Source organism: Battus philenor, unplaced genomic scaffold, assembly GCF_028537555.1.
Source record: "Battus philenor isolate CCGP_79_NKW_IND1 unplaced genomic scaffold, ilBatPhil1.0.hap1 SCAF_12, whole genome shotgun sequence".
Lineage (NCBI taxonomy): Eukaryota > Metazoa > Arthropoda > Insecta > Lepidoptera > Papilionidae > Battus > Battus philenor.
In genome coordinates, this window is record NW_027181674.1 from 10799764 (window position 1) to 10819235 (window position 19472).

General features: G+C 32.3%; 3 protein-coding genes across 3 annotated transcripts; 1 reads left to right on the plus strand and 2 right to left on the minus strand.

Moving 5' to 3' along the window:
- Window positions 1-1977: 1977 nt before the first annotated feature.
- Window positions 1978-10538, minus strand: LOC137933098 (aminoacylase-1-like). The gene is made up of 9 exons (XM_068776883.1): window positions 10242-10538; window positions 7460-7629; window positions 5090-5261; window positions 4766-4912; window positions 4495-4565; window positions 3978-4094; window positions 3123-3218; window positions 2700-2833; window positions 1978-2285 (listed from the first exon to the last, which is right to left on the minus strand). Exons 1-9 carry the CDS (start codon window positions 10327-10329, stop codon window positions 2081-2083), a joined length of 1200 nt encoding a protein of 399 aa, XP_068632984.1. The 5' UTR covers window positions 10330-10538; the 3' UTR covers window positions 1978-2080.
- Window positions 10539-14274: 3736 nt separating this feature from the next.
- mRpL4 (mitochondrial ribosomal protein L4) lies at window positions 14275-15961 on the plus strand. The gene is made up of 2 exons (XM_068776516.1): window positions 14275-15001; window positions 15618-15961. The coding sequence occupies exons 1-2, from the start codon at window positions 14370-14372 to the stop codon at window positions 15832-15834; spliced, it is 849 nt and encodes a 282-aa protein (XP_068632617.1). The 5' UTR covers window positions 14275-14369; the 3' UTR covers window positions 15835-15961.
- A 336-nt stretch (window positions 15962-16297) lies between these two features.
- Window positions 16298-19213, minus strand: Hyls1 (Hyls1 centriolar and ciliogenesis associated). Its single transcript, XM_068776644.1, has 4 exons — window positions 19009-19213; window positions 18601-18936; window positions 18155-18339; window positions 16298-16618 (listed from the first exon to the last, which is right to left on the minus strand). The coding sequence occupies exons 1-4, from the start codon at window positions 19127-19129 to the stop codon at window positions 16583-16585; spliced, it is 678 nt and encodes a 225-aa protein (XP_068632745.1). The 5' UTR covers window positions 19130-19213; the 3' UTR covers window positions 16298-16582.
- Window positions 19214-19472: the final 259 nt, after the last annotated feature.

A 19472-nucleotide genomic window follows, 5' to 3' on the forward strand; every position in this document is an offset into this window, starting at 1 on the left:
TTAAAACTAACTTCTTGTACACAAAATATGATTTATAGGTATAGAGATAGCTATACCACTATTAACAGGTAACGACTTGCAGCTGTTCCTGGCCAACGCCTCTTTTACGACAATCAATAAGGGAGATGAATATCAGATATAGTTTGTCATCGAAGATAATCTCCGATAGTCAGCCGAGGTTTAACATGATTCAAATCGTACGTACACATGTCGTATTCCACAGTCAGTCCAAGGTCGAAGGTGCAACGATAACTCTTCCTATCCAAGTACAAGTACGCGGAGAATCTGTCATGTCCTGTTAGCATTTGAGTTTAAATCAGAGTTAATAGACCGGCGCGCTTATAGGACTCCTAGCAGAAACGCCCTCGTGACTTTGTCAGTTTTGCCGTTAGAGTATCGCTTCTACCACACCTCTGGCGTCTCCTCTCTAATCAAGCGCTTAGCGTGGGAAAAAAGCTCCCCATAGTAGGCCAATTTGGTCTTCAAAGTTAGGGCTGCCTATTTTGTCAACTCGTTGGCCTGTACTTTCCCACACAAAGTTATATGCGTCTACCTCTGTTAATTTTTGCCTGATTTCGAAGGCTATCGAGTAAAGTTAAGTCCTTTAAGAGGCCAAGGGATGATCGCTAAGGATCTGGACCGCTTGATCGGGCATTTTGAGTATGTCTCCGGTAGATCTCGAGATGGCACACATTTCGGCCTAGAGGACGGAGTAATAGTCTGAAAAAATAGTCCAACTCTGAGCAGTCGAGGCTGTTAAGTTCTGTTACAGAAGTAACTACAGAATGAGGCCTGCCTCATGGAGTCGTCGCTGCATTCACAAATCCGCCGCAGATGTTAGTGGCTTAATGACCCGTTTTGGCCAATTGCAGCTTAAACGAAAGACGGTCCGTCAATCGGTAGAACTTATCTTGACAACTGTGACAGTTTCGCCCCCCATATGATTATATGGAATATAAGGTGTCGTTAGAAGGAAAAGCATTGGCTTGTGGGCAGTGCAACGAAATTGGTTCTTTTTGTTTCTTCACTCAAGTATACGGACCAGCGTTTTATTAGCGGTAAACTCGATACATTATATTAGTCCCCAAGAATACCAAAAGTTAGCAAAGACAAGAACATGAACATCGTTACTGACGGCGTTCTCAGTGCTTTGCTGTGGTATGAAATCCAAACTGCTTTGTATTTAAAATGGACAGCGGATGCCACTTAATCCGACGTATCTTTTCCAAGACCTTAGGCATCATTGATATGTGGCCTATGGGATGGTAATACTCGAGATAATGGCTGTCCGACTTCTCAGGCCTTAGTAAAATTACCACTGCTCTTTTAAGGTGTCGAGAGATATCCCAGAACCAGGCATCGGATGGCAATATCTAAAATGAGATGCTCTACCACCGATTTTGAGGCAGCGCTGTGAACGCATCAAGTCCCGTATTCTTCCAAGGATTGTGGGACCATGAGGCTTCCTTCAATTAAGCCAGAGTAAGTGGTGGATCAACCGATAATCATGATTCCATGCCACAAGAGTCCTCCACCATCACTCTGACCTCTTAGTAAGCGATCCTCCACACTGTCGTCGGGGAAGAAGATGCTCCGAAGAAGCTTTGCCAATGGACGGGGATCCAGAGGGGATGATAAGTAAGCCTGCTTAAAGCCGTTTAAGTTTTTTTTAGGACCTACACCTCCAGTTCTCCGGAAGCTGCAGCCTTCAAAAAGGTATCAAAGTGGAGTTGGCGATGTTCAAACTGAGATAGATGTTTAAGGAACTACTGGCCCAGTTTGTACAACGCCAACTTCGTAAGAGTGAAGCCTCCAGTCCGCTTTTTTAGTGTTTTACTTCGGCGTGGACATTAGCTCAACCATTGCGGCACGCACAGCCCAAAAATAGATCTTTATTCCGTAGTGGTCTGGGCGAGGAAATAAAGGCAAAGGATATTTTAGTATTAAAACAGTTCAAAATTATTGATATATTTTATAAATATTTAAAAAAAGATAGGTGTATAAAAGATTATAATAATTTTAAACATACATTTTTTGTATTTGAAATGGTAAATATCAAATGTAAATATTGCTTTACGTTCTATACATTAGCGATAGCCGGTATTAATTTCTCGTATATATCGATCCCTCTTAAATATATATCGGCACTCAAAAACTCGTCGTGATCGTGCAGCAGAACCGGTGTGTTGTTCATGGGCGAGAAACCGATAGCTGGAATTCCCACTCGGCGCACGTATCTGCTATCAGTACCACCTGGGAATATTCTGCAGTCGAGTTTAAGATTCCTGTTGAGAAAATAAAAACAGCAATTTAGAATTAAATGATCAAGTTTAATTAAATATTATGTTTTTATTTATTTGTTTTATTTACTACTTCTCTACTTTATTTTAAACTTTAATTAGACCTATATACTTGTATATTTGTGCTTACAGTTTTATCTAAAATCATCTAAATCTCCTAAATAATAGTTTGATATCATATCTCTAGTAAAATTGTGTAATATCACACAACCATTTTAAAATTACAAAAGTTAATCTTCAAATCATTCTTCTTTATAAAAGCTATATATTCATCTTGTTGCAGCTATAGGCAGCCATCTTGTTTATTAATAAAACTTAACGTTGGGTAAAAAGGTAGAGCTACCTGTACCTAGTATAATTAAAAAAAGAAAAACATATATTTGTAGAAAAGTATCTCACATTTCGTCGCAAGCTCTTTTGAATGCAACCCAGTACGGATTAGAATTATCTGTTTTTGTGCATTCGACTTTTGGATTTTTCTGTTCGAACTCAATTGTTACACCATCACCTGCTTCTTTACACCATTGGTTAATCTAAAAATAAATATTTACTTTTATTATATTCATGAATAAGTTACCAAGTTATTATTAGACAGAAAATCACTATTGCGTGAATAATATTTTGAAAAATGTGTAAAATATATTTGTTTATTTACAATTTTAATCTATAATGATAATATCACAGAAAGTTGTTAGCTAAAAAGCTAAAAATCCATAGATATACTATGGTGTAGTAATGAAAAATATGTTTTTCATTGATGGAAATCTGAAAGTAACATTTTTGAAACATAAATATTGAAGTATTTGTAACTTATTATTATACCTTCTTTTCGAAGTCATCGTAGTCAACTGTAACTGCTAATCGGACGTCAAATACCACGGTAAGTTTTTCAGGCACTACGTTTGATTGAACTCCTCCCTATTTATAGAAGCAGTTTAGTGTTAATAGATATTTTCTTTTTATATAGAATATTTAAGCAACATGTATGGCTTAAATTATTTAATAGCTGAGTCAAACACTAATTATTTATATAATTAAGGCATTCTGACATTACATAAACATGCATTATTTGTTTCGACAAACATAAATTCATAAACGTTATATGTACTGACTCACTTTTAACACGGGTTTCCTGGGTAGCTAAAGGTAATAACAAGAGATTGAGCTATTGGTCGACCCTCTCGGGTAACGACGAATAAGAATTTTAAAAGCTCATTGAATAGCAATCCGAGTACAGGTACTCTGTCGGGGGCTTTTACTCAATGAGGGATATCACTTCATGGAGCGTCATCCACCGCGACCTAAGAGTTTGACCGGCTGCAAATCCCGTGTATGTCCAAAGTACAGATCGAAGTTATCTTGTCTCTTACATGATTCTCGAACTTACAGTAAAGAAGTTAATACTACGCAATATCAGCGCGGTCCCTTGTTCCCGATGAAACTTAAGTTTTTATGGGCAAACATTTATCAAAGACAAATGTTTGACTAAAGAGTAATCTTAATTATTTACATATTCTTCGGTCTACATACTATATTTATTGTGAAGCAATGAAAAACGGATGATAATAGTAATAGATAAAGAAAATGTAGCAAGTAATATTTATTGTTCTTATCGCGTTGTAATGTAATTATATAAAATGGTGTCGAAGACAAATGTAACAAATATTTGCTACTTACTGATATTTGAGTTAAGTTGATAGTGGTGACGTCTCCGATAGTTAATTTTCCGTCACTCTCTAATTTTTTCTTCTCTTTTTCACGCATATCCATAAACTTATCGATTATATATCGTAGCTGAAATTAATGACGATTGATTATGTGTAATAACTTACAACTAAGCCAGGTATTCTTCGATATGCGAACACCTGAAGGTTTCTAAAACGACTTTTTTTCATTAGATAAAACAACCCGTATTACAATTTATAATAATACAGTACCCGGCAATAAATATTGCACATCGATCTTTGGAAAGAGACAATCAATGTAATATTTATCGACAGGTACTGTAACTACCTATAAAGTTATAAGCAGTTATGACGAAGCACAAAAGACCAGGCAAACGTCCTGTTTGAATTGTTACTTTACGGTGTGAAAAAGTATAAACACTATAAAATAAAAAGAGAAATCGTTTTAATATCAGATTTTAAGTAAAATACTCTATTTTTATTATGAATGAAAAACATCAAAGTCGTACCTTTTCACCTGCAGTGTTCGGTATCAACAGCGAACCGTGCCCGGGTTGGCCAGTGCAGTGAATATGTATTTCTGTGGCATACAAATAAAATAATTTGTCGAAGCTTAGCTCAATTTAAAATTAATTTATTGACAACACTAAACACTAAATCGGAAGAGTCTTATAGATTCGGATTTCAGAAGGAGAGCAATAATTATTAAAAGCAGTACATTAGATTTGTAGGTTATATGTTTATAAAAAAATTAAACTAAATGAACTTTAAAAGACATACGCCAAATACTTCTCTCGCCATTGAATATTACAAATTCGTCAGTAGGATTGGCCATTCCTTCGTCCAAAGCAAAGCCGATATTCAGTGCTCGAAATTCTTGTGTTAAAACAAATTTTTTCATGCCATCATGACCTCCGATCTCTTCGTCTATAAAAAAATAAACACATTTCCATTCTAAGTCCTATTTAATATATTTCAATACGTTTTGATTTATCTGCCTTAAATTAGGATTAAGAATTTCGAAATGGTTGTGATTGGTTTGTTATACAAAACATTATTGGTGAAAAGTGTAAAATAAAAATTTTCTCGTAATTACGGTCGTACCTGGTACAAAAGAAATATGCAATGTTCGTTTTAACTGAACACCATCTCCTTTTATTCTTCTTATTGCTTCTAGATATTGTATACCAACACATTTCATGTCTTGAGAGCCGCGGGCAAAAATTTTTCCTTCTTCGTCAATGTGCCCGCTAAATGGTGGATACGTCCAGCTATCCTTAAATTATATACAACTTAAGTATAATATGTATTATGTCATTGAATCATAATTTTTTAAGGTGTTAAGATAACTTAAATTGTACTCGTATGTATACTTACTTTGGTCATAATTACTGTTATGATTAAAAATAAACAAAATACTACGTTTGAATTTCGAACCTTTTATTTATATGTGGACAATTATGTATCATTTCGTATTTTCATTGTAAAATATTTTGTGATATTAAAAGAGTGAGGTAATAAAAAGAACCGCATCGCTGTGATTGAATTACAAAAAGTAGGTATGATGCCTAATATAATTTTTAAAATCTTCCATGCGCTTTGTATTAGTCAAATGTTTGTATATTATATTATTGATATTTTATTTATTTGTATATTATACTATTGATAGGTATAATAAAATCTCCTCTGATTGTGACAAAAAAAAAGATCTGGCCGTTTACTTGATTCGCACGAAAAAGGCTGTCAAACAGTAAGGTAAAAAAATCGAAGAAATCCTGTCCGAAAGCAAAAGATTTTATCTCGAGATATGAAGATAGCGCCTAAACTACTACGACTAGATTAGTATAAATGGCGCGTAGTTTAAAAAATGACTTGCATCCAAAATCCAAACAACTACTCATGCGGTACGCAAAGGAAAGTCCTAGAAAAAAATTGTTTACGAATGTGAAAATTAAATTTATGGTAAAAGCTCTAAAGAAGCTTTCTTATTAGTCAACAGAGTAAAACGTGTGCATTATCCGACTTCAGTGATGGTTTAGTGGGGTGTTAGTTATGAAGGAGTGATTGAGAAATATTTTTGTGAAAAAATTATCAAAACTTCGGCAAAAGTGTATCAAGATACCATTCTTGAAAAGGTAGTTATGTCACTTAACAAGTTGCTCAAGTGAGCATCGCGCGTAAACCGTAGAGGCATTTTTAAGGGTAATGATTCTTATGGAATTAGTCGTCGATAACTTTGTTCACACTTCGGTATTCGATGGATAAGTGATGGGTCGAGTGCAAATTCAGTTCTTTCCTGGGTGAAGAGAATCGAGACAGCTGCTTCGGCTGTGAATACTCCACAGCCAGGGCCGAGTCGATCTTCAAGTACTCTCTTAACATTGATACGATTGAAAGCAGTTTCGTGAAAATTTACGACTTTCAATGCGAAAAAGAGCAGTCTCACAAAGACTTTGAAATTTAAAAAAAAAAAAAAACATTGAAGTTCCATCCTTTGAAATTTAAAATGTTTTAGAAAAAAAAGGCTACTCCGTTTCACGAAAATTTTTTGGTTAAATGAAGTTGTAACTTTTCGCACTGTAAACATCATTTTGAAGCGACGTGGCACATTATAAATTAAACAAGTCAACTCTTGATTAAAACTTAGAAAACCATAACATTGTCCAAAGGTAACTGTTTAGTGTGTTCTGTCCACGACATAGATAGTTGAACCATTTCTATCAAAAATGCTCGAGGCCAGACGACGAATGTCAATAGTGGGAACTATCGACGCACGATTATGAATTTCTTTTTGCCGAACCTGCGAGCTCAACTATTTTTCTTATCAGACACGCAGGATGGTGTACTGCACACATGGCTAGGACTTCAATTAATTTGCTTCGAGAAGTTTTTCCCCCAAAAATGACCAGCTCTTTTGTAGGTATCACGTGGCCACCCGACTTAACTCCAATGGATTTTGATTGGGCTATCAAGTCTTGAAAATTTTAAAACAAATATTGTAACGAGAAATTTAGAAAAAAAAATCAGGTCAATTGAACCAAGTTTACTCCAGCGTGTGGCGCAGAACACAAGACTCCGTTTTAAACAGTGTGTAAAACTCGACAGAAGATGTGTGAAAATACCAGACACCCTGATTAATGATGTGATTAGGCAACGTCAATTTTCACTTTATCAAGGTTTGTAGTGGAAAAAAGTCAAAATACCTTGGCACAAGACCGATTCCAACTGAAATATAAGTAAATCGACCCCATTATCAATTCAGCCTTAGAACGTCCCTGATCGACACAATAATAATTGATAGATTTCTAATAAGACCCGATGGAAGCGGTCTGCATCCAGCGTTTTCAGACCACTTTAACAATGATGTCTAGGCACGTTGATCTTGGAGGTCCTATGCAACGTTTGCCGTGCTGTGTGTGCGGTGTGTAGCCTGGCCCTTCAACTTATCAGTCCGCAATACAAACCAATACTCACTGCGAATACAGGGACTACGTCCATGTGTGAGTTAAGCAATATGGATGGCAAGTTGGGTTCCTGTCCCAGCCATGTCAACACAACAATTGGTTTTAATGGTACCACTTCGTATATTTGAAATTCTAGCCCGATTTCATTAGCTTGTCGCTTGAGAAAGTTAACGCATTCATCTGTAATAAGGGAAAGGTGTTTCATTATAACTATTTAGCTTAAATGAGATACGACGAAACTGTAAAGGAAGGGAAAAGTTTACGACACTAAATAGTGATTGTTATAACTTCTTTATTATTTTATTAATCCCGAGAATTTTAAATTATTTAATTTATTCTTTATGGTTTAGTATTGGTGAATTCATAAGTCGTTTTAATATTTTATTTAAATATCTTCATAAATCTAATAGACGCAGTAGAGCTATTAATCCTTTTGTTAGATTATAAATTAGGAGAAATGTGAAAAAGTTACGGGTGAAATTATATTATAAAATGAATTTATAACTTACAGATATCTATAGTCCATTTTTACTATAGATTTCACTTCATCTACCTATACTATCATCATCTATAGAAAGAGATTTTTTTTTTATCAGAACTAAAATTTTGAATGTTTTTATTGTATTGAAAGCTCTTTAATTAACTTGTTCTTTATTTTTTAAACCCGCTGATGTTACGTCATGTGTAAGAACAACATAATTATAAAAAGTTTTTAACGACACAAAATGTACATAGCCATTGATCATTACTAATATTGAAAAATAATGTAACAAAATTAAATAGATTGAGAAATTTAAAGAATAAATTGCGTAAATGATACATTTTAAAAATTAAGTATTAACGATATAAAAATATTTTTATAACGAAAGGATATAAATTAAAAAGTAGTTGATAACAACACTATCGTCTAAAATCGATGGAATAATTGTTCGATTACATAAGAGATAATAAAGTATGGGTTTTTCCTAAACACAAAAATTACTGTTACATTACACAAAGGACATCGTATTAGCTTGTTTCATTTTTACGAATGACGGTACAATACAAACCACAATAGGTACAAACCTATTGTGGTTTGTATTGTACGTTTTCAATTTCTATCATATGCCAAAGACGTGAAAATTTCTGAATATATCATGATGTTACTAGTTGTAAGATACAAGATGATATAATAGACTTCCATATTTATATTACTGTGTTGTTCGAAAAGGCTCGGACGTTACACAAATCGCCAAACGTCTCCAAAACGACTTTTACGTCTAAAATCAACATATGAAATGTAAGATTGAAAACAATAAATATAATTATAGATCTCGAAGCAATCAAAGATTATTTAATGTTAATTGACTTTTAATATTTATTAGATTTTCGTGTAACATCGCTAAGAAATCTAACAAACTTCTCGAATTTATTGTTAGATAGTAACTCTTTGTCAATATCAGATCTTTACGAGTGGTGAATAATTTGGCATAAGGTGTTTTAGATATGGATTTTTCTGTTAATATAAAAGACAATCTAATGACTTAAGTTTTATACATAATTGTTTTAGTTTTAATACTTTTTAATTTTAACGTTGTTTTTATTTCAAAATAATGGCTGAAACAGATCCAATAGAGTTTAATCTTGTTTAATGGGACATATCATCACCAAGGCTGTGCAATAGTGCATCCAATGGAAGTGAGCTAAATTGATAGTATTCAAAGTAATGACGGGAAGCTGTTAGAGAACCCTCTAGTTATCACGGCCTCCCTACGAATGAGACGAACGCAGCCGGCAATAGGAGGAAATTTGTCGTATCCTTATTAACGCCAAAAATTTTATAACAAGAAATAAAGGGAATGAAAATTTAGTATCTAATTTCTAAAGTACAGAAGCTTCGTAAGAAGATCCTTTATTATTAAACAAATTACTCGAAGTGAAGTTCATTTCAAATTAAAATCTAATCTGAACTGAACTAATTTTTCGTGTAACTAATTCGCAACACCAAAACTTCAAGCAAGCATTATTATCACTAATAAATAGCCATATTCAGTTTAGAAAACAATGGTTTGCTTATTGCTGCAATTGTTTTACATGTATATAAAAATATATTAATTTCTTAAATTATTTATTGTACATTAATCGAAAAAGCAATTTATAATTTTCTTAGTATTTAGCATGTAGATTTTTTGCCCCTAACGTAGACAAGAGACCACTTGTTTGCATTTTCTTTGTATTTATTGTTTACACTCGTACCTCAAAAAACGAAATGAAGTCTGTAATTGATACCTGATGACCTAAATCTAAATAACTTTAATCGCTCAAATTTCAATGAATTTTTAATAAAAATAATATTATTTTTGATAAAGTTCACGAATTAAGTTTTTTTTTTTTTAATATAGGTTTTAATTATTTATAAAGAACCGTCCTGAAAATAAATTTTAAATTTTGTACAGGAAAAGAAAAATAAAACATACTAACTACATATACCATATCAAGCCTTATCATTAGGATGATAAGTAAATAGAAAATGCATAATTTATTTAAAAGAGGCAGTGCTATTATAATACGTAAAAAAAGGATACAATCCCAAAGTTGTTATTGTACACGTTTTAGTTTGCAGTTAAAATACTTTGTTATGTGTATAATAAAAACTTGTAAGCATTTTTGGTATACGTAGGATTTTTTAGGCAATGTGGAAAAACAAATTTTCTAACCTCAAAGTGAAAACAGTTTATAAATTGAACTTTAAAATAGTTCAACAAATAGTACCAAAAAGTAGCGATTAACTCTCTAATATTAATAAAACTTACCGTAATTGATGTCCGGCTGAACGGATGGTATTCTCAAATATTCAACGAAGTTTGCAACAGCTGAATTATTTTCGTACGCGGTCGACATGTTTCACCTTTAGCAACATGCGTTTAAATGAGCCGTTGCCTGCTATAGTATTGGACTTGTTTTGTTGTTGACGTATCGTAAATATTATCAACAAATTAATTTAACCTGTTTGTATTGTTCATTATGTTGGTTACAGCGCAATTTAAAGAAACTATAATAATACAGACGTCATTTCACATACATAGCGAGTGTTCACCTTACGGTACATGATACGCCCTGTCCATAATGGAAGTTTGGTACTCTGACTCGAATTGCAAAGATTTCTCTCGTTACATTTTTACCTTTAAGACCTATTGTGTTCAAGTTTTGTGTGCGTGGTTAATCGACAAAGTTCTGTAAGTTTTATATTTTGTGCGGATTACGAATAATTTACTTATTTGTTGTCCTAAATGTATATTTAAGGAAGTGTTGTAAAATATAGTACTTTCAATTTCCTCACTATATTTTCTTGGTGTCATCTATTATATCCTCCTGGCGAAGTAATGCTTATCGCTTAGAGTCCTAACGCACTCCACGGATCACTTTCTCTTTGACGAACCTGCGCCATCAGTTGCTATTATTGATTACCTATATAGCATCGTAAACTTTACTATCTATTGCGCTGTAAATTTGATCTGTCCAGCACATTGGATTTCTGCTCCGCGGTCTTCTATCTCGATCTTGCTTGTAATGAACAGCTTCTTGACGTTCCCACCGTCTTTGCAGGTAATGTGACCAAAATACTCATGGAGTCTTTGTAGCCAAATATATGAAAGACTCATTGTCTCTTCGAGTTCCTTGAACAGCTGTCCAGGGGAAGCGAAGTTCAGGAATTCTCCTCCAGAACTACTTCGCGATGTTTGTCTTCGCGTTTACGATAATTACATTTCAGGGACTATATCTCGGCCCCATAGAGTAAGATAAAGAAAACTAAGGTTTTCAGGAGTTCCTGCTTGGTTATTTCGCAAATGGTTCTATCCTTTCATAAAATCTTAAACTAGCGGATGGCACATCTGGCCATTCCTATTCTATATCTAATTTAGATGTCACAGCAACCAATGTTTGACATACTAGAACCCAAGTATAGAGAGTCGTTAACGGTTTCAAGATTGAGTGAGCTCATGCTTGTCCGTGCGGTCTACCACCATCACTCTAGACTTAGTCCTCGTTAATTTGGAGGTTTAGACAGAATGCGTTCCAACCGATCCAGCAAGCGTTTCGAGTCTGTTAGGAGGGTGGTATCATCTGCGTACCACAGGTAAGTTATCTTGTCACGGCCCAGATATACTCCTGCTTCCCAGCCATCCACGGTTTGTCTAATTTTATTCCCACTCTTATCAATGTGAGGAATACTTGCGTTAAATAGAAGTGTCATGTCGAACACCTTTTTGACAGCTGAAGAACCTCGAAGTCGTTATGTCATTTTCGCCATTCTGTGACTCATATTGACTTCGAGTTTTAGGGCGCAAGAGGTTTTACTGGCATTACATATGAGTGAGTGTTCGATAGTTAACACAATTGTACGTTGAACTTTTTTGTGCAGTAAGTAATGGCAGATTCGGTGCAATGATCTGGTCATTTGTCAGTACGCCAAATATGTAATACGTATTACGTGGTTTGCGTTTGTGTTGCGGGCCGCTACAACTTCTATGTAGAAAAAACCAAGCTTAAGTATGGGGAAGCTCAACTATAGGTTTAACTATTTAGGTAACGAACGCAGAGATCTGCGGATTGCAGTTTATTAGCATATCTTTCAATCTCCGTACGTTCCTTGTGTTTACATAAAGTGAGTATTCGTTGGCGGTTTATAGATCTTGCAGTTCTTCAATTTGCACGTTCTTCCTCTGTTGAATAAGTTCTTAGGTGCCTTTAGTGGTACAATTCTTCATCTTTAGTGATTTTCTTCTCTTTCAGAGGCAGGATGTTCTGACGGATCTAAAATTGACCAGCGCAGTTGTGATATGTTCTTTTAATTTCGTCCATTAGGCATTAGTGTTTGCTGTTGACGAAGGTGGACCTTTTTCCATCATCGCAAAAAGCTAGTAGTTCTGGCTTGAACGGAGAACTTTGCACTTTTCAAGATGAGCGCAAGAAGAAAGTTGGCTGTGGTACGAGCTACATTCTGCAGTACATCATATAATTCACACAATTGTATTAAGTATAATAAAGACTGAAGACTTACCGCTTTCGACTTTATGACTTCTTTTCACATATATTATGTATATATATTTATATACATATATGTATATATATAGAGTTTTCAAATGGTAGTTAAGTTATATTTAGTATCTGAACGTCCGAGGCCATTAACAGTCTATGATATTACTTTTATTAGCATACTATAAGTTGTACACTATTTTTTTCCGTTTTAGAATTATTAAGTAATTAAAAGTTAGTTGTTAAAATAAGTTTTAACAAAACTTGTAAAAATAAATAAGAAAAAACTTATTAAATATTACCTTTTTTAGATACTCGTTATTTTTAATTTCATTACTCATGCCATCAATGGTTTGACTGTCATTATACACTTAGAATATATATATACATATATAGTCTTAAATAAACATTGTGCTATCGAAACTATAAAAATATTGTCTATCTTCATCAAAATGTCTTTACACTTATACTAACAATAAACAACAACATAATACTTTTTTTCTTTTCTCGCTGGCATGGAGACCCAGTGCTCTTTCATTTCCATTTAATTCCATATTAATTAATTTTACAAACATTTTCTACCTTGCCCTTAACATTACTTACCTCTACTTTTACACATTTAATACTAAACATAGTCTACTAAAGCTAACAAAATATTCCTAACTTTGGTTATATTTACTTTTTTGTATTACCATAATCTATTTTTAAATAAAGTTCTTTCTTCTACATTTTGCTGCTATTAATGCATAAATATCAAATTTTTATCACAATTTTCAATGAACAAGCTTATGAAAAACTTTGATGGAATTATCCACTTTGTTCTAAAGCTTGGCGATAAAATTATAGAATAACCAAAGGCTTGTACTAAAATATTTTTCTCAATGAGAAAAAATAAGGATATGGCATTTGATTTAAAAAGTTGCCCCTCTTTAATTTAACTGTTATTTTTAATATGGTTTTTTTATTCTAATTTACCGTCGCACTATCAAATTTATATAAATAATGAAGAGATCTAATTAATTTGACTAAATATAAGTAGAACTTGTTAAAGTCGTTGGAACACGCTAGATTCAATATGCTTACAACAAGTCCTATTGCAATTCTATGGGGAAGGCCTATGTCCAGTAGTCCTAAAGCTGAATCAATAATAATTACGACTAACCCATTGTAAAGAATTATTGACAATACTTCTGTTAATCTCAATAACTAAAAGAGGACATTATTATTTTCTTGACTAGAAGAATTTTTAATTTTTGGATCTGTGTAACCGTTATGTTACCGAAGCCGATGTGATTTTAAGAAAACTAAGTATTAATTCATGGTTCTATGAATATCCTAATTTTATATTTATAAAAGAGGATCTTAATATGAAGACTAAATATTGTACACCTCGTAATTTTACTACACACATAAAACCGTACTACACACGTAGGTAACATTATGGCAATCACAACTCAAAGTTACAATCTTATATTAAAAAATAGACCAAACATCTAATCTATTTGTTCTGTTTTCCCGTGATGTTTTTAGCTAATTGTAAATTAATGATTTAATGTAATTTGTAGTTTGCGTTGGTTGAGATTTACCGGCGGCCTAAATTCAAAGTATGTGTAATTGAAACTAAGTCTTAGTAGTCATTTAAAATACCCTTGTAGTCATTTAAATAAATTTGGTTTCTTTATTCTTACTAGATAGTTTCTAGTTTATTCCGATTGTAAGAAATACCATCTTTTAAACATTGGCTCAATGAATCACTAACTTCTGTCAAGATTCTTTAAAAAACTTTCATATTGACAATAAATTATTAGGTTATGTTATTTTAATTTTTCAATAATTAGTCCTATATTATATCCTTTAAGAAAGGACTGTCTTTGTTGTCGATGTGTTTTTAAAATTGTAAAGTTATGACGTCCATTTTAATAAATGCCTTTAGAAAACTTAATTTGACGTTAACACCGAAAATTTGGAATTCTAAATATACAACTGCAGTTACACCGATTAATACATTAAGTATTACCCAAAAAGAATGGAAGTTTCCACCTACGTATACTAAACCACGAGAGGTATGGATTGAAAATTTAGATTCAATCGAAGAAAAGAAATTAGGCTTATTTGAGTTACATCCGATGGTGTACGCTGCTTTACCTCGGATAGATATTATCCATCGTAATGTTATATGGCAGAGGAAATATAGGTGGGTTTCGTGGGCGAATACGAAAACTAGAGCCGAAGTGAGAGGTGGCGGCAGAAAGCCATGGCCTCAAAAAGGATTAGGTCGCGCCCGTCATGGATCTATACGGTCACCCCTATGGCGCGGCGGAGGAGTGGCTCACGGGCCTCGTTCTGGTAAAACACATTTCTTTATGTTGCCATTTCATGTTCGAATACAAGGTCTAACATCAACACTGTCAGCAAAACTTGCACAAGATGATTTACATGTAGTCAATAATTTGGAGTTACCATCTGACGAACCTAACTACCTAGCCGACTTGATTGAGCAAAGAAATTGGGGTCCATCTGTGTTAATTGTTGATGAGTAAGTTAATTTTTTTACTTAAATTTATGATTAGCAAATATATTATTGATAATTGTATTTCACTGTATTCCTGTTTGATTTCATTATCTTTATTGTATATCAAGAAACACAAAAAGAAATAACATGTAATACCAGTGAAAAAATCAATACTTTTGTGTTCATATGCCAATAAGTGCTTTACTTCACATTAAAAACGTATTCTACATATATTTACATTAAAGTGGATTCTGAATTAACAATAAAACCTGTATACCTAATACAGGATTTCTATATAAAATAAAAAATTAACTAATATGTATGGCAGTGTTGCATACCCTTTTTTCTTTTATCCTGATTACATAAGTTGGTAAAAAGTGAAGAATTATCAATTGCTTCTTTTTATCAAAAATAAACATAAAAAAATTAGTATAATGATGGCAAGGAAGATGAATACAAATGCTACAAAAAAAATACCAGATGATTTTATTCATCCACTGATGTTATCAATTGTTTTAATAATGAATAACAAGTTAACATAACAAATTCAATTATTGTTATAGTCTAGACTTATGATAGGCTACCATTATTTATACAATTTATATTGTCAACTAATAACATACAATTTTCTTAATTTCAGTTCGGATATTGCTCCAAGAAACATAACTGTTGCCACTGATTCTCTTCCACATGTGAACATCATGCCCGTGTATGGATTGAATGTTTATTCAATGCTAAAACATGACACACTGGTGCTGACAATGTCTGCTGCAGAAAAAATTGAAGAAAGAATATTGCATAACCTTAATTCTATTACTAGAGACCAAAGTGCCGAGTTTAAATTAAATCAGGTGTAGGTTACACCTGATTTTAATAATCTGTAGGTAATATGTACAACTTGTAATTAAATGTATGTTATAAACACTGTTTTATTGGATGGAACAAAATCCTTTTGCAATTGTCATTTTAGTTACATCACACAAGCCTTGCATTGTTTTGCCCTTTTAGCTGACTGTGTTAAAGCCATTTTTACAAAATGGATATATTATTTCATTCTGCTATGTGTTATCATTATGATATTATGATATCAATCAAATTCATTATAAAAGTTATTCTTATACTAACATCTGCTTAATAATATTGATATATTTAGACTAAGAAAATATTGACAATAATTATTACAGAAAGAGATAAAATTTAGAAAAACCATTATCATTATGTTAGTCATAGCATTATTGCATTATCAAAGATTAGAACTGAAAAAAAAATCTATTACATACATATCTTGCAACTTCATTAAAATAATGTCATTTATTCATCAGTCATAATATAGTCAGATGTAAATTTATAATGTTCTTCTAAAGCACAATTGGTAAATTAAAATGATTTTTGGATACAAAAGAATAACCAAACTGTTATTATTGACATCTTAGAATAAATTCAATTGGTCAAAACAAATGATAATTATAATTAAAAACAATAATTAATTATCTCTAGTCAGTTTGTATTTTAAATTAATACATGCATGTATTTTTAGAGTTTAAAACAAACTAAAATCTATAAAAATAAATGGCAAATCTTCATTGTGGAACTGGATCATCGCCTTTACTTTTTAATTTGTGCAACATGTTTGTCATTTATCTGTAAAAAATTATTATTGATAAGAAGAATTGCAACTAAGAACATTCATTAAAAAGCATAATGTGACTATTGCAATTTGTAAAATAAATGATTAATCCATATCAATAAATAAATAAAAATCAGAATCTAATTAAGGCAATTAAGGTATTATTATGATATAATTTTTTTTATACCAGTTTGCAAATTACAAAGAGGTCTTTGTACATCTTGTGGCAAAAAATAAACACACTACTACTACTAGAAAAGAGGAGGCTTTCCAAATCCTTAAGATTTGGGAAAGACAAGCCTCTGTGAAGCCTTTGCCTTTAGGAGTAATACTTCTCCTATTCACAAAGTTTTCTATTTTAATTTAAAAAAAATTGAGGACAGCTCTTACAACTCTAGATACTAGTTGTACATATAGAGAGATGATCTGTGAGGTATGTCTCATACAGGTGGCCCGGGGGTAGGTAATTACCATAAATGAGCATAATTAACATGTTTAAATTTTGCTGCTCCTTCACTCAATTACAATTTATAACAAGAAGTATTGCTGGTAAAATGAAATTTTCAGGTATTATTAACAATGAACCCTGGTAGTTTTAAAGATAGGCTGGAAAAATATGAGATTTTTGTTCAACAGAACCTAGTATTCAGTTAAATTCAGACAAAAAATCATTATCACAGGCCTTAGAGTTACATTGTATCATCAAGTTTTCTGAAGGACCATGAAAGTCTCTGGTATTTAAAAAAAATCACAAATATTAAGGCCCACCACCCCTGAGCCATGCATGATACACTGGTTGTTTTACAACCTGTATAACATAGGAAGATATTAATACAACAGAATTTGTCTCAATAAACAATAATTTTATTAATATCTAAGTAAATTAGCATGTATATATAAAAAAAAAATTAAATGTCAACACTATCATAGTATCTTGCATCAGATAGTGAAGATACTGCTATTCAACTGATCACCATGAAAATTTTTGTATATACTTGGTTTGTTATTTGTTTGCAGATACTGTATATTTGTTATCCACATTGATTTATCTCAATAGAAGATCCACATCTAATCCCACCTTAATGTAAATTACAAGATTTTTATAATAAAATTTGTCACATTGCATTGAAATTATCAATTTGTTTTTTTTTTTTTTAAAGGAAAGAGTGTACTTATTATCCTTTTTTAGTAAAATCAAGAGTGATTGACAAAAAATAATCAGTTGTTATTAAATCAGTTCAGTAATAGACATACAAAATTATAAAACGAAAAAATGAGATGGAAAAGCTATGAAAAGAAACATCATATAAAGTTTTAAATAATACTTTTTATCCATGTGCATTAGTAATTTAAATTGTTGTGTTAAAAGCAGTTAGTGAACACAATATATGGCAACAACTGAGAAGACAACATTTACCAGATTCAGCAGTAATCCATAAAATGTTGTGTTTATTGAATGAATTGTAGTAATAGTGGAATATATTCACCATATATACCACAATGTAAAAATTCATTACTAAATAATTGTTTGATAAATATTGTATACTTACTTTATTGCTGAGTAAAGCTTGAGATGAATTTCCTGCCATTTTTTGTCTAATACTCCAACGAAGCTCTGACCAATTATTTTCTCCGGGGACGTTTGGTTTAAATTTTGCCCATAAAGAAGTGTAATAATGATATAAGGAAACAGGATCACATTTTTTCTTTATTGGTTGTTTTGGTATCTTAATTACTGAAAAAAATATCAGTCAACAATTTAGTTTCCATGAAAGTGCTTCATGCCAGTATTTTTAATGGATGTCACCAATAATAATCCTGATTGATGGGAAAAGTAATAAACCATTGATTTCGCCGCTGCCTTAGTGATCATATAAAAACACAAACAGAAGAAGTCAAATATTTAAAACTGTTGTATGTAAAAAAGCACATCTCTATAAAAGGAATCACTTCAAAAGGTTAAGGAATTGATACATGGATTTAAAACTGAACTTACAATTATTTGTAAGTGTTGGTGTTATTTTTCTAGGTTCTTTATTTGCAGCAACTAATTTATTTTCATTTCTTGTACAAGAACATGACCTTTTGGATTGTAGAAATTGTTTTGAATGTGCAATGTCAGGTGCTGACTGAATATTTCGGATGTCAAGTTTAATACTCCGTTTTCCACTTTGTTTAGAGCAGCATGTATCAGTAATTGCACTCCTTGATCTGCTTCTAGAAGAGAACGTACTAGCGCTATGTAATCTTTCAGGGCCTAGCGCAAAGGAATTTTTTGTGTTTACATTTTCAATTCTTTGCTGCAAGTCATATTTGATTAATTTTTTTAAGTCTGAAAATCAGATTTTTTTATTAAAACAAGTACTATGATATTGTTAAACTTGATGATCACAGATTTCTTTACCAGTTATGAAGTATTTTAAGACTTCGCCGCTTATGTTGTGTATTCCCAAATTATTAAGGTATCGTAATATTTCTCTAGCATCTACCTGAGAAGTTATTTCATAATAGTCTTCGTAATCCATAATGTTTATAGTTGACTGTATTGTAAGAAATGGTTATCGCATTAAATAACGAGAACGTGGCATTTACTGATAAATTCGTACATGTTCAGGTACTAAAAATCAAATAACGGCCGTCAAGATCGATTATAATAATGACAATTAAATTGTGGGGTTGCTAGAGTTACAACGCTGTAATTTTATTGAAAATAATAAAGTGCGATAAATAATATTCATTAAATCATATTGAAATATATTTTTACTTTATATAGGAATATAGTGGGTATTAAAATTTAATGCCTAGATATTAAAAAGCCGTGTAAATACGCGTACTTATGGCACTCTGACCTTTTCCAGCTGTATTTCA

What these genes read in the sequence shown, in the direction of transcription:
- LOC137933098 (XM_068776883.1), bottom strand. Translation starts at nt 10,329, where the DNA reads ATGTCGACCGCGTACGAAAATAATTCAGCTGTTGCAAACTTCGTTGAA. An exon ending in CGAACACTGCAGGTGAAAAG is followed by an intron (nt 4,095 to 4,494) that starts GTACGACTTTGA and finishes CATTAATTTCAG; the next exon opens with CTACGATATATAATCGATAA. An exon ending in TCAACTTAACTCAAATATCA is followed by an intron (nt 3,219 to 3,977) that starts GTAAGTAGCAAA and finishes TTCTATAAATAG; the next exon opens with GGAGGAGTTCAATCAAACGT.
- mRpL4 (XM_068776516.1), top strand. Translation starts at nt 14,370, where the DNA reads ATGACGTCCATTTTAATAAATGCCTTTAGAAAACTTAATTTGACGTTA. An exon ending in TCTGTGTTAATTGTTGATGA is followed by an intron (nt 15,002 to 15,617) that starts GTAAGTTAATTT and finishes TCTTAATTTCAG; the next exon opens with TTCGGATATTGCTCCAAGAA.
- Hyls1 (XM_068776644.1), bottom strand. Translation starts at nt 19,129, where the DNA reads ATGGATTACGAAGACTATTATGAAATAACTTCTCAGGTAGATGCTAGA. An exon ending in ACCAACACTTACAAATAATT is followed by an intron (nt 18,340 to 18,600) that starts GTAAGTTCAGTT and finishes TATTTTTTTCAG; the next exon opens with TAATTAAGATACCAAAACAA. An exon ending in AAGCTTTACTCAGCAATAAA is followed by an intron (nt 16,619 to 18,154) that starts GTAAGTATACAA and finishes AATTTTTTACAG; the next exon opens with ATAAATGACAAACATGTTGC.